Source organism: Tachypleus tridentatus, chromosome 10 (assembly GCF_004210375.1).
Source record: "Tachypleus tridentatus isolate NWPU-2018 chromosome 10, ASM421037v1, whole genome shotgun sequence".
NCBI classification, from domain to species: Eukaryota; Metazoa; Arthropoda; class Merostomata; order Xiphosura; family Limulidae; genus Tachypleus; species Tachypleus tridentatus.
In genome coordinates, this window is record NC_134834.1 from 137,800,001 (window position 1) to 137,812,810 (window position 12,810).

General features: G+C 31.0%; 1 protein-coding gene across 3 annotated transcripts in view; it reads left to right on the forward strand.

Annotated features, from left to right (window-relative positions):
• The window catches only part of LOC143230432 (diphosphoinositol polyphosphate phosphohydrolase 1-like), a 59,552-nt gene that overhangs the window by 27,010 nt on the left and 19,732 nt on the right, over positions 1-12,810 (forward strand). For all 3 annotated transcript variants that reach the window (XR_013016438.1, XM_076463976.1, XM_076463975.1), the window contains exon 2: positions 9,519-9,674. Coding sequence is in view for 2 of the 3 variants with exons in the window: in XM_076463976.1 (XP_076320091.1) it covers positions 9,519-9,674 (156 nt within the window). In the remaining variant the exon portion in view is untranslated. The remainder of the gene's footprint in view (positions 1-9,518; positions 9,675-12,810) is intronic.

Sequence of the window (12,810 nt, forward strand, 5' to 3'; positions counted from 1 at the left end):
CAGTTCATAGAATTTCATGAAAAGAAATGCAAAGTGACAGAATATTAACATGTAAATTGTGATTTTTTTTTTGTACTTTCATTTTAGTGGTCTGTAAGATTGTAGGAGCCAGCAAGCTGGTCCTGGTATCAAAAAGGTTGAGAAACATTACTCTATATTTGATATTTATTTTCATCAAAGTTAATGTTTTTCAGAACTTATGGTACATACTGGAGGATTTAGTCATTTTGGCAATAAAGTTAGGGAGAAAAGGTTATCTACTCTTCAGATAATAATAATAGTAAACTTTTTTTATTTCATCTAATCTTTTGACATCCTGATTTCATCAGTATTAGTAGTACAAGAACTGTTTACAGTTAGTATTGCTTAGGAAACCTGTAACATACTACAAAATTGATTTTTCTTTGTTTGAAAGTTATATTGCCTCCAAGAAAGATGTTTCTGTTTTGTTGATATCCAAAATAAGTGAAACAGCAAGTGCTGTGACTGTACATGTGATGGAAAAAAAGGAAAAGTGAAAGTCATTCTATTTACAAATGTTAAAATATTAAGTTAGACATTTCTGTAGGTTTGTTTTAGAACAAAGCCACATAAGATTACCTGCTGTGTCCATCTCTGGGAAAAATACCTGGATTTTAGCATTGCAAATCTGTAGACTTACCATTGTTCCACTGGATGAAATTAATTTAGGTGTAGACTTCATAATTCTTTTTTTCTAAGTATAATTATAGTTTCTTCATTTTAAATAACAAATTACAATTGTTTTTTAAACAGTTTTTATTTCCATATTGATCACTTACTAGAAATAGATATAAGCTTCATATTTTATTTTATTATAACCCATCCAAACTATTAAAAATGGATTTATAGGTAAATGGTTTTATTACTAAACTTACTAGTAGTGTCAAGTTAATAAGTAGAAAACAACAAAAGTCGTCTTGTTGAAATTTTTAGATTTTTACAGGTTTTTTAATATTTTGCATGTATAAAGCATTTTCATGTGCAACATTTTAGGTTGAACAAAATAGCTTATTCCTACATTATTGCACCTGGGGCTAAGATTTCCTGTAGCTTTTCATATACTTTCATCACAAACATTCATAGCAATTTCAACTCGATAAACATTATGAAATTGATATTTTGTATATTCATGAAGAAAAAGTTTTTAATGTGTACATTTCTTTCAAGTTGTAAAGAGTTCTGCCTGTAAAATAAACAACCTACTTGTTTCTTATTAGAATTTTTCTGCTCATCTGAAAAGTAAGTAGGGCACTAACTCACAGTCTGAGGGTCACAAGTTTGAATCTCCACCATCAAACATGCTTGCTTTCTCAGCTGTGGGAGTGTTATAATGTAATGATCAGTCTGCCTATTCATTGGTAAAAGAGTAGCCTAAGAATTGGTAGTGAGTTGGGCTGACTAGCTGCTTTCACTTTATCTTATAACTGCTAAATTAGGGATGAATAACACAGATAGCCCTTGTGTAACTTTATGTGAAGTTCAAAACAAACAAACCCATCTCATAGAATAATCTTATTTTTACTACAAAAAACTATAACCCCTTAAAAATATATGGTCTATTTTTTCAACCATATTTCTTAGTTTTTATACATGCTTTGGTTGAAATCTTGCTATGGCACTACATCAAGTAGTTTATCATTTACTAATAAATCACAACTTTCAAAACAACTGTAAAGAAAGCTTAAATATGACTGGATGGAGCAAGAATGGACTGTTGCATATTAACAAAGTAAATATATAGGTTTTAAGAGCTGTTTTTTATAGTTTCTATAAACCTTCCTCTCATTGTGAAAATATTTTTGTTATTTTTGAAAGCTACAGAAATTTTCTTCATTGTGAAGATATAAAATAAAACAAGATAGATAATACAGTTTAAGGATGTTTTGAGTAGTTAAAAAAGGAAACTATTGAACATTTGCCAGTGTGAGAAATGTAAGATGTTTGGAAAAGGTTTTCTGACAATCAGGTAGAAGTATTGTTTACTTAGATATATATAAGGGTTAGTAAAATGATTTTGTTAATGTGGTTCTTTATTTAAAATTATGGTGTTTTTACTTTTTAGTAGATGTACAATGGTTTTATTGAGTTGCATTGCTTGTAAACATGAGTTTTTTTATTATATAAACCAAATAAAATTGTCATCTAATCAGACAAGTTACACTTTTATATACACTTACCTTTGTCTTTGGCATGCAAATAACCAATTGAAATCTCAGAGTGCCTCCCCTAGTGGCTTTCTTAGCCATTTTCATAACATCTCTCATTCTTTTGATACAAAACTTCAAGCTGATAATTTGAGTCTTTAATTTGCTTGAAATTTCATATTTTTTTAATCCAAATATAGGTTAATTACCAAGCTTAATAAATTATTGTGGAATTCTATGGTATTGATATAGTAATTTATGATTTTTTTTTTGTTATTTCAAATGTATATTTAAAATCTAAAACAAATTTTTTTGTTTCACATCCTCCACTTATGAAATTTATAATGCTTAGCAATCTATGAGAAGCAGTAAATAAGCACAAGGGTTATGACTAGAAAAGATAATTGCTTGCTTTACTTTTTTATTTATTGTTCTATATTTTAAGAAAAATAAGTTAAAAAACTTATTTGCAAGAAGTAATAATGTATATACATATATAATGTATAATAATTGAAATGTAACTATTTTACTAAATACCAGTTCACTAAAGTGCAGAAAAGACATGTCACTTTGTAAAATCTAAAGGTTAGATTTATATTATTGGTTATGGTAATAAAGTGCAAATGTACCACATCATTGTAACTTTTGTAATTTTAGTCAGACACAGCTGAAAGGTCAATGTAAGAAAAATAATAAATATATATAAATGTTATTACATTTAATCTGTGATGATGAGAAAGCCCACTTGTAGAGAAAATTATATATTTAAAAATGGCTGGTGTGAGTAGAGAAAGCACTAGTAGAGGAGCGAACAACGTTTCAACCTTCTTTCTACTTGTTTTCCAATATAGAAGTCATGGCAGTTATCACATTGTATTTTATAAATAATGTTGGTGTGGTGTTTGTCAGTGTAGTTTTTACATAGTATAGACTTAGTTTTGTGCCTGGTTTTTAAATAAATTCGATATTAACTGGAATGTCATATTTTGTTGCTAGTTTTTGCCAAATGTTGGTTATTTTTCTGCTGATGTCTGGAATATATGGTATGCACCTGTATATGGTTTTGTGATGTTTCTAAATTGTAGGGTATATTTACTTTTGTTAGTTGATTTTGCTTTTTGTCTAGGTGTGTGCGTATAATGTTTTCTACGGTTTGTGGAGGAAACTTGATGTTGATGAAGTATTGTTTTATTTTGTCTAATTCGTCATTAATTTTATCTTGTGAGCATAGTTTTATGGCTGTATTTATTTGGTTTCTTAGTATGTTGAGTTTTTGTTTTGTTTCATGTGCTGAGTATGGGTGATTTTTCAGTGGATTCCTGTTTTACATTGTGTATTGGTTCTTGTAATTTTGAGGTTAAGAAATGATATTTGATTGCTTTCTTCCTGTTCACATATGAAGTTAATGTTGGGATGTATAGAGTTAATGTGATTGAAAAAATTAAGTGTGTGTTCTGTAGATGTGAATCCCTCAATTATGTTGTTTACATATCTGTACCAATATAGTGGTGGATGTAATGCTGTGTTAATTGCTTGTGTTTAAAAAATAATTATATTCTCCAGAGACACCTAAAAACAACATCGTAAATGATTTTTTCAAAGAATTTTCTCACAAAACCATCAACATAATTTCACAAAACAGAAAACTGAAAAAAACAACATTCTCATGAAATGTGAAAGTATTCGGATGCATAAAAGTATTTTTAACCTGGTAATGAAAATTACATTGCATGTTGAATAAGTAACATGTGAAAAAGAAAATGATGCTTAACAAAAGTTAAGACTTAATAAAAACCTGATATTTTGTGTATGAAAGCCTTGTAATGTTTACTGATAATCTGTCAAATTTCTTGAACATATGCACACTAATTTAATAATTATAGCAAGAAAACTGTAACAAGCACAAAATGGTTATGAGATCAGTTCCAAGAACCGAGTCTGTACTGAAAGGGTTAAGTGATTAATTAACTCCTCAATTGTTTAATTAATAAATACCACTAATCACCCAGCTCTAATAGGAGAAACTACTTTTAGGAGACATCTGAAGAATCTGTGGTGACTCTTTTTAGAGACTGCAGACACAATTTAATTCCTTGATGTGAACTTCTGCTTTTATTGTGAATTTTAAAAATATTTTGAAACTTCTAAAACACCAGTGCACAGAGAAATGGTACTAAAAATAAATCTCATTGGTTGTACTTGCATAAGAACATGATGTGTCTCGTCCAAAGCCAACCTTGAACAATTTTATATAACAAGTGCATATTCAACTGGTGTCATCTATCTGTGGTTATCTTTCAAGTTTTTGCTACATGTATTAGTAAATCATTTGGCGTAGTAACAAATATTAGTTTTTGTGTTCTCCCCAGTTAAAGTATAGACTTTTTTATAAACATTTTAATTGTTATAAAGTTACTGGTTACTAATTTATAGAATGGATTGTGCTTTTGGGATTATTTCTTGCATTCATAGATAAGAGAGGCTGACTCTTCTGGTAAACTTTACTGTCAAATGAGAAAGGCACAACATCTGTTCAGTTAGATAGTAATTTGTTACATGTAGTTATATAAACTTTATTCCTTATTTATGTAAAGCAAATAATTTTAAAGTTAAAGTTATTTACAGCAAGTATATTGTAGGAATGTCAATTTAAGCAAATACAAATATTAGCTTTCCATCTCTGATTTTAGTGATAGAAATGTGCCTGAATACTTCCCATTCTCTACCCTATTATCTATAATGTCATTTGATGTTAACAGTAAATCAAGTTTTGCATCTTCTTTAGTTGGTTTCTTAATCATTTTCTAAAAGCAGCTTTGGCATTAAAGCTAGAAAAAAAGACACATGAACTCCAGGTAATAGTAAACAACTTTTTATTCCAGTGAGATTTCCTCATTGCAACTTCATCAGGAATAGTAGTATCATAACTGTTAGAATCTGAACTGAAAATTTATTATTTGTAATGGAAAATTGGGGAGATTGAACTCATTACATATAGCATTTATTTAATACATGGATTATTATATTGTCAGGTGGATTGGAAAACAGATCATCAACTTGAGGAAGTTTAATGAAGCCTAAGGAATTCAGGCAGAGATGTTATATATCACAAAATAAACTGTTCCTGTACTACTGGCTCTGAAGCAACCATAGTGGTGAAACATTGGCTGAAATTAAAAACAAAAAAATTATCTTGAGAGCAAAAGTAATTTTTTTTTCCAAGTTTATTGTCAAAATGTCTAAATTCCTCTGGTATGTACTGTAAATTCTGAAAAATAAGGAAAACAGCCCTCTTTTTTTAAGACTTCAAATCAGTATGCCTAAAATGAAAACCTTCTGAGAAATACTTTTGTCTTGCAAAATACACCAGCAGGAACCAGTTATTAACCTTCTACTCATTTATCCATTGCCTGAAACTTGTATAAATTCTTCTACCTACTTTCATGCTTGATATCCTTTATTTTCACAGGCTGCAACTTGGTTCTTGTATAAAGAGCCCTCCACCAACATTTTCTATTTTCTGAGTAATATTTACCCTAGATTTTAAATTAATTTCTATTACATTATTCTCTAAATATGACCATGCTTTAATTAACCCATTATAAAAGAATGTTCCAAAGAGAACCCTGAAGTCATCCGTTTTTACATCTTTTAAGATTATATCTTCACTTATTTTAAAGCATTACTTTTCATCCGCTTCCCTATGGTTTGATTCCCAACAGCACTAACTTTCTCCTCATCTCCACTAAACATCTTCTCCCAGTTTCCATTCGCTTTGTACTCACAATTATATCAGTATTCATATATTCGATATTATCTTACATTTAAAACCATTCTTATAACTGAACAATGAATTTAAAAAAAAAAAAAGACACAATTCTCAGATACTGTTGAGTAGTTGACTATTATTTTTTTTGTGGGGTCTTCTATTTAATTCATTGCACCTTTTTATGTAATCCTGTATGCTAACTCTTATCAAAACTTATAATCAAGTATATATCTTGTGTAAAAATATCAACTTCCATCCTATTCAGGTGTAACCCATCTATTTCAAGGATCTTCTTTTTCCCAGTTAATTAATTTCAAAGACCTGTCCATGGATGCTCTTTCATAGTATACAGCATTAAACTCAATATGTACTAAATTTATCAGTAACAACAACAAAAGTTGAAACTATAGGCAGTAGAGCTCTTGTAAATGTAATTGCTCAGTATATAAGTCATTATATAATGGAAATTAAAAGTGAAGGACGTTACCACTTTCAAGGAATGTAAAACAGATAATAAAACACAGTTCTTGATAGATAGTCAAACAGAAGAAGAAGTTTTAAATGTAGAAAATAAGTTTCAAATAAATAGCACAGAAGATACCATATGTTAAGTTTGTTGAAGTGGTTTTTTAAATGTAAATTGCATAAACTCAGTGTAAATAGAAGGCAGTATTATAGTTTTTAATAATATAATTTATATTCTTACATCAGAAAAACTGTTGTTTTTGAAGATTACAATAAACCCTTTGTCTCTTTCTAGATTATTCATATTTCTTAGGCCTATAGTATGAAAACATTAATGTTAATGGTGTGGTATTCTCAGATTCACTGACTTAGCTTTTCAGTATTCAGGTAGGAGCTATGGAATCACTGGAGCTTCAACAAAAACGGTAGTGCAAAGTAAAACATAATTTTTCTTAAACTTTACTTAGTCAGAAACAATAAAAAAATCTTGAAACAATCTTTATCAATGTTTCAGAACATAAACAATCAGGAGTTTGAGAGGACAAGTTGCAAACTCTCTTTGTTAACTCAGGTTACTGACAGTTACTACTTACCTGTTAGTCTTCCTGGTGGGTTATGATAATTACCATTGTGCTACAGAAAGCCCTTTAAAACTTCTCTTTCTGTAGTTTTTCTCTTAACATTGTAAACTGGATGTAAACATTGGTTTTATGCTATTTATGTTTTTAATTGTTGTTTTGTTTTACCTTCATTTCCTTTTATGAATTTTACTACATTTACTTTAACCTTTTTACTGGATGCTTGGCAAGTTATTATTACAACTTTGCTACATGTCTTTTAAAACTTTACCTTTACCTTTTGTTAATGGCTGTAATGACACATAACCTGGAACCAGGACTGGAAAGGCCAAATTCAGGTGACTGGCGGTGGTTCTTGTACTTACCTGTTAGTCTTCCTTGTGGGTTATGATAATTACCATTATCCTACAGAAAGTCTTTTACAGCTTCTCTTACTCTGGTTTCTCTCTTAACTTTGTAGAAGTTAAAAACATTGGTTTTATGCTATTTATGTTTTTCAATGCTGTTTTGTTTTACCTTAATATTCTTTTATGAATTTTACTACATTTACTTTTACCTTTTAACCGGATGTTGGCGCAGATAGACTAACTGCTTTGTGCCATAAAACACTAAATCAACCAACTAACCAACTCTTTGTTAACCTGAAGATGACCTTAGTAGGTTGGGTTGAAACATTGTTCTGTCCTTTATTTTAAAGTTTTAATAACCATACCAGCCAACTTGAGAAAGGTATTGAAAGTCATTTTCCATTTAGTCACCAAAACCTTGGTTCTTTTCAAATAAGAGAAACATGCAGTGCTTACAAAAAATTTAAGTTATATTATTTTTAAAGAACTATTCTTAATTTTAAAGAAATTATGAGCATCAAACCTCACTAAAAGACTCATAAATAATTCCACTAGTTACACTCTCCCAGTTGGAAAGAAATTTTTTTGTATTACCACTATTCTTCTTGCAATTATGTTAGCTTTTTATCATTATAGAATTTTCATACGTATTTTAATTAAATCCAATCTTGCATTACCAAAGGTTTTATGAAAGTCAGAGTATGCAGTATCAGTGCCTTCATTCCATAAATGAAGAGGTTTTATTAGAAAACTCTAGTTAGACAAGTAAACCCCATATTAAAACCATTCTAAGAACTGATTATTAAATTCCAACTTTCCAGTGCTTTTCTAAATAATTCCTGACCTTGCTAGCAACCACAAGTTCAATTAATAGGCATACATTATTTTTTTGATCTTCTTTTCAATAGGGAATCACTTTACAGTCTTACAAATTTCAGATATTGGTATCATAAAAATGGAATATAAACAGAAAGGATTTAATTACTAGTCATTTGTGCTAGATTTGAATGACTGCTTTAATTTAAATTTAATGTAAGTTTTATGATTTAGATAGTTTATATTGCATGAGTGTTAAAGTTAAAGTTTATTGCAAGTTTGTTTTTATAACTGACTACAAGTCATACATTGTGTTGTTCAGTAGTTATGAATTGATGATTATGTTACTACATCATGTTACCAGAATCTTCTGAGTCTTTCTCATTGTTTCAGTTGAATGTTATTGCATTATAATGTTAAGTAGTGCATGAAATGTCTTAGACTTCTATTGGGGCGTAAATATGTTTTGGAATTTTAGTTATGAGAGTTTTATCTAGACTGCATAGTTGTGAGTTTACCATGAAGAGCATATAGTGGTGATTTTTTAAAGTGAAATTATCACAGGTTGTAATAATAGAGTAGGGAGGAATAATTCTTGTCAGCTGTGTTCTGAAGTAATTGAATCAGCTGTGTGGACTTTGACAAAAAAAGAAACAATTATTTAAGGCTCTGGATGGAATTGTGATAACCAACAGTGTAATGAATTTTTATATATATGTTTGACTTGTTTTAATATATTCGTTTAAAACAGTTAGACTGTGTGCTGTTTATTGTTGAAATTGATCACCAACAAGTCACTGACACCTACTGTAAAGAATATAGCCTGTGCATAAAACTTGACAGTGTCAAATGACTTGCTAGAATTAAAAATAACCATAGATTTATCAACAAGCAGAACTTTCATTTAAAAAAAACTTTAAGAACAAAATAAGTTATTGGTTTCATTATACAATGGTTGTTCTGTACATCTTCTATGTATATTTATTTCTAACTGTATGATCAACTAAACATTGAATTACTTGTGTGTATTTTGTTTAGTAATACAGACTAAATTTGAATGTGTGTATTTGCACACGATGTTGGGGAAAAGAAAATACTTTTGTGTAAATTTTAAACTTCAAGAGCTTGTATATTTGTGTAGCTGTGTATATGTGTGAGTTTTCATACAAACAGATACATAAACATATATTTTTTAAATGATCATTTAAAAAGTTGGTTGAAAATGCATTTTCCATTTGAAAGTATATTGCACTGATCACTTCTGCAATTTTTATTAATTTGAGGTATGATAATATCCTGTGGAATGCTTTTACAAAAATAAAATTTAATGAAAATGTATTAAGTTGTTTTTTTTTTTTGTTGTTTGGTTTTTGCCAAGGTTTTGCTGGTTTCAAGTAGCCGTGCTCCAGAAAAATGGATTGTTCCAGGAGGTGGCCTTGAACCTGATGAGGAGCCTGATATTGCTGCTATTCGAGAAGTTATGGAAGAAGCAGGAGTAACTGGAACCTTAGGGCGTTGTCTTGGCACATTTGAAGTTAGTTTTTATCTATTCCTTGTGTGTGTGTGTGTGTGTGTGTGTAGGGGCAGAGAAAGAAAACCTTTTTGAAACCTAATTAAAAAAAAAGGGAGGCTGTAACAATGTTCCACTTTTTTTTTTTTTTGGTGAATCTTGGATTTTGATGATATTTGACTAAGGTCATGGGACAAATGTTTTGTGAGGAGTTCATTTGGATACGGTGCTTTCTTGGATGGCTGATGTATTATAGTACACTGTACAAAACAATTAAATGGTAATTGGAGATTACAGTATTTTAGTTACAACATGCTAAAACCCTTGTTATGCAATAGCTGAACATTGGTGGTTTTGTGTAAGGATACTGTTTCTGATTAATACTTGTATATTCCATACATGTACAACATTAAATGCGTAGTGCCTTTCCAAACTTGAAGAACCATTACTTGTTTGTCATTTTTGCCAAAAGTACAAGAGAGGTCTAAAATCTTCAAAAACTAAAATAGGCACCATGGACATCTGTTAATGTCTTTATGGTTTTGTATTCTTAACAAAATATTTATTTCAAATACAATTTTTTTTAATTTTTTGTCTTAATACTTTCTGTAGTTTGTTTGATGGTCTCTGTGTACCTCTTACATAATGTAAGAAAATATTCAATGTCAATTTAGTGCATGTTTCCTTCACTGTAGAACCCCAAAATGTACTAAACTGAAATATATTTTCACACAAGTAACATTTTTCTGTGTAGTCAATATGAGATTCTTTTTATTGACCACTGTATTTCAAGCTTAATATAATTCTCAATTTTTCACATTTAGACTTATTATATAAAATATAAAATATGCCACAAAGTTGAAAAATCAAAATGAAAAATCTCATTGATATTAGCTTCCAGTAATTTGCATCTGGAAATGGTTGGTCAGAAAACAGTTGAACATAATCTATTTCTGATATGGTGCATTACCTTTCCTCACAAATATAGCAATTCTCAGTCAGCACTGCCTTCTATATGCAGAAGTGTTTCATATGCCGTTAGTCTTCTACTTACAGTTATCATGATTCCACTGCATCTTACATGCAAATTGACTTGAGATAACCCTCCACCAATAGGAGTGTGACACAACCAATCACATGTGGCACTTTCTGTTTGATTCTACTGTACTATCACTTTTTGTTTAGCAGTACTACAGTCAAGAAGTGTTCTGATTGTGCTTGCTCTGTTCATGTTTCTTTTTTTTATTAATATTGTATAAAGTGGAAACATTGTTTGTAAATGTTACTGCTGTTTTCAGTTTCATATTTTTTTATCTGCAAACTTCCTTTAGTTATTCTTTTTTATTTGAATAACTTTCGAATTGTCATCATTTTATGATGATTAGAGAGGTTAATGTGATTATTTTGGAGGTTATACCACCTGTTTTTGCCACTGTTATACAGGCTTCAGAGTGGAGGGAACTTGATTGAGAAATTTTTGGTCTTTATTTATCTGAGTTAAACCTTTTCTCCATAATGCTTAACTTCCTCCTGAGTAAGCTAAATCTTTTTGTTTCTTATCTCTCCTGTGGAATCTGCCAAGCCTAGTTCAGCTATTTTAGATCTGATTTCCTGTAATCTTGTTCCTTCCTCTCAGCATTTTGTTTTCTCTCCTTCTTTTGATGTTAAGGTTCATGCTGAGCAATTTATTTCTCAGGTAGAAGCTGGTGCTAGCATACCTTGCCCTCCACAGCCACAGATCAGTTTGCCTTGGTTTACCATCAGGTGGACTACTACCCCCTTCTTGATTCTCAACAGTTAGAATTACTACTTCCAGTTTGTGGGGATGACCCTGATAGTCTTGTCTGTTTATCCCAGGTCCTGTTTTCCTGCCTTCATCCTACCCTTACGTCTCTTCTTGGTACTTGTCCACAATAAGTTTCCTTTCTGAGGCATTCCATTGGATACCTTTTCTATCATTATCTCTACCTTGGTGTAGTTGTAATTCTGAGCTCTTTATCTCGTCATATGTGGTTTCTTTGCTGTTGAGACACTTTGGAGAGGGGCACTGTCTTTTTACAGATTTGTTTGCCATCAACTGAACTTCAAGACTTGTAGATGGCTTCATTTTAAAAAGGTTCATTTTTAGATATATTACTAAAACTTTGGAATTGCTTGTGAAATCTGTGATGCAACATTTGATCATATCATCATTGGTTGCTCATTTGTCTCAGTTTGAGCCCTTGCAAATCACTTTTCCTGTTCTACTTCCTACACCCTCTTATTTTTTACCTGTTTTTCCCACTAGGGGTTTTACCATTCATCTTTTTTATGAATTCAGTTCTCACTGTTGCCAGCAGTATTGGTGGATAGCCTGTGGGTTATGGCCCAGTGGAAGCTTGATACATCAGAGTTATTCAAATGTGGCAGGAATTAATCATTATTCATTGGGTTCTAAAGGTCTTGTCATCCAACTCCTTTCCCCACCCCATTATCTCCTATACCCATATCCTTTCTATTATCTTGGGATATTGTTACCAGTTAACGTCTCTCTAATGTGGTTCAGGCTGTTCTATCACAGAGAACTGTCGAGTCTATCAACTGTCCTTTACAAGGCTCTTTATGCTCCCAAGAAAACTGGAGACTGGCATTCTGTGATTGACCTGTCCTGCCTCAATCAGTTCCTGGATCTCTTCCATTTTTATATGGAATATTTTCTTACACTGTAATTGTAGATGACCAAAATATGTCTCAAATGCTTATCTACACATTCGTATTTTTAAATGGTGCAGATGCATTATTGGTTTGTTAATTACAGGGTTGTGTAGTAGTTATTAACACATGCTCTTCTAGCTTGCTTCAACACTGTGTATCTTTTGTCAGGTGAATCCAAGCTTTTGCCCAATTTTTACATTCTTAGGGGTTGGACTTAAACCACTACATGAGTGACTGACTTCTGTTAGCTCATTCCAAAATGAAGTCTTCCTGTCACACTTGTCTCCTTTCAAATGCTGCTCAAATAAGTTGAGTTATTAAGTTGGAGAAGTCTTTCCTGTTCCCCACCCATTATCTTGTCCACTAAAGGGGTCTTTTTCAATTCTCATTTCCCTTCCTATTTCTCTTCTAGATGATCATTGTTGGTGGTCAAACTCACACATCTTTGGATGTTTTGCTTTTCTTG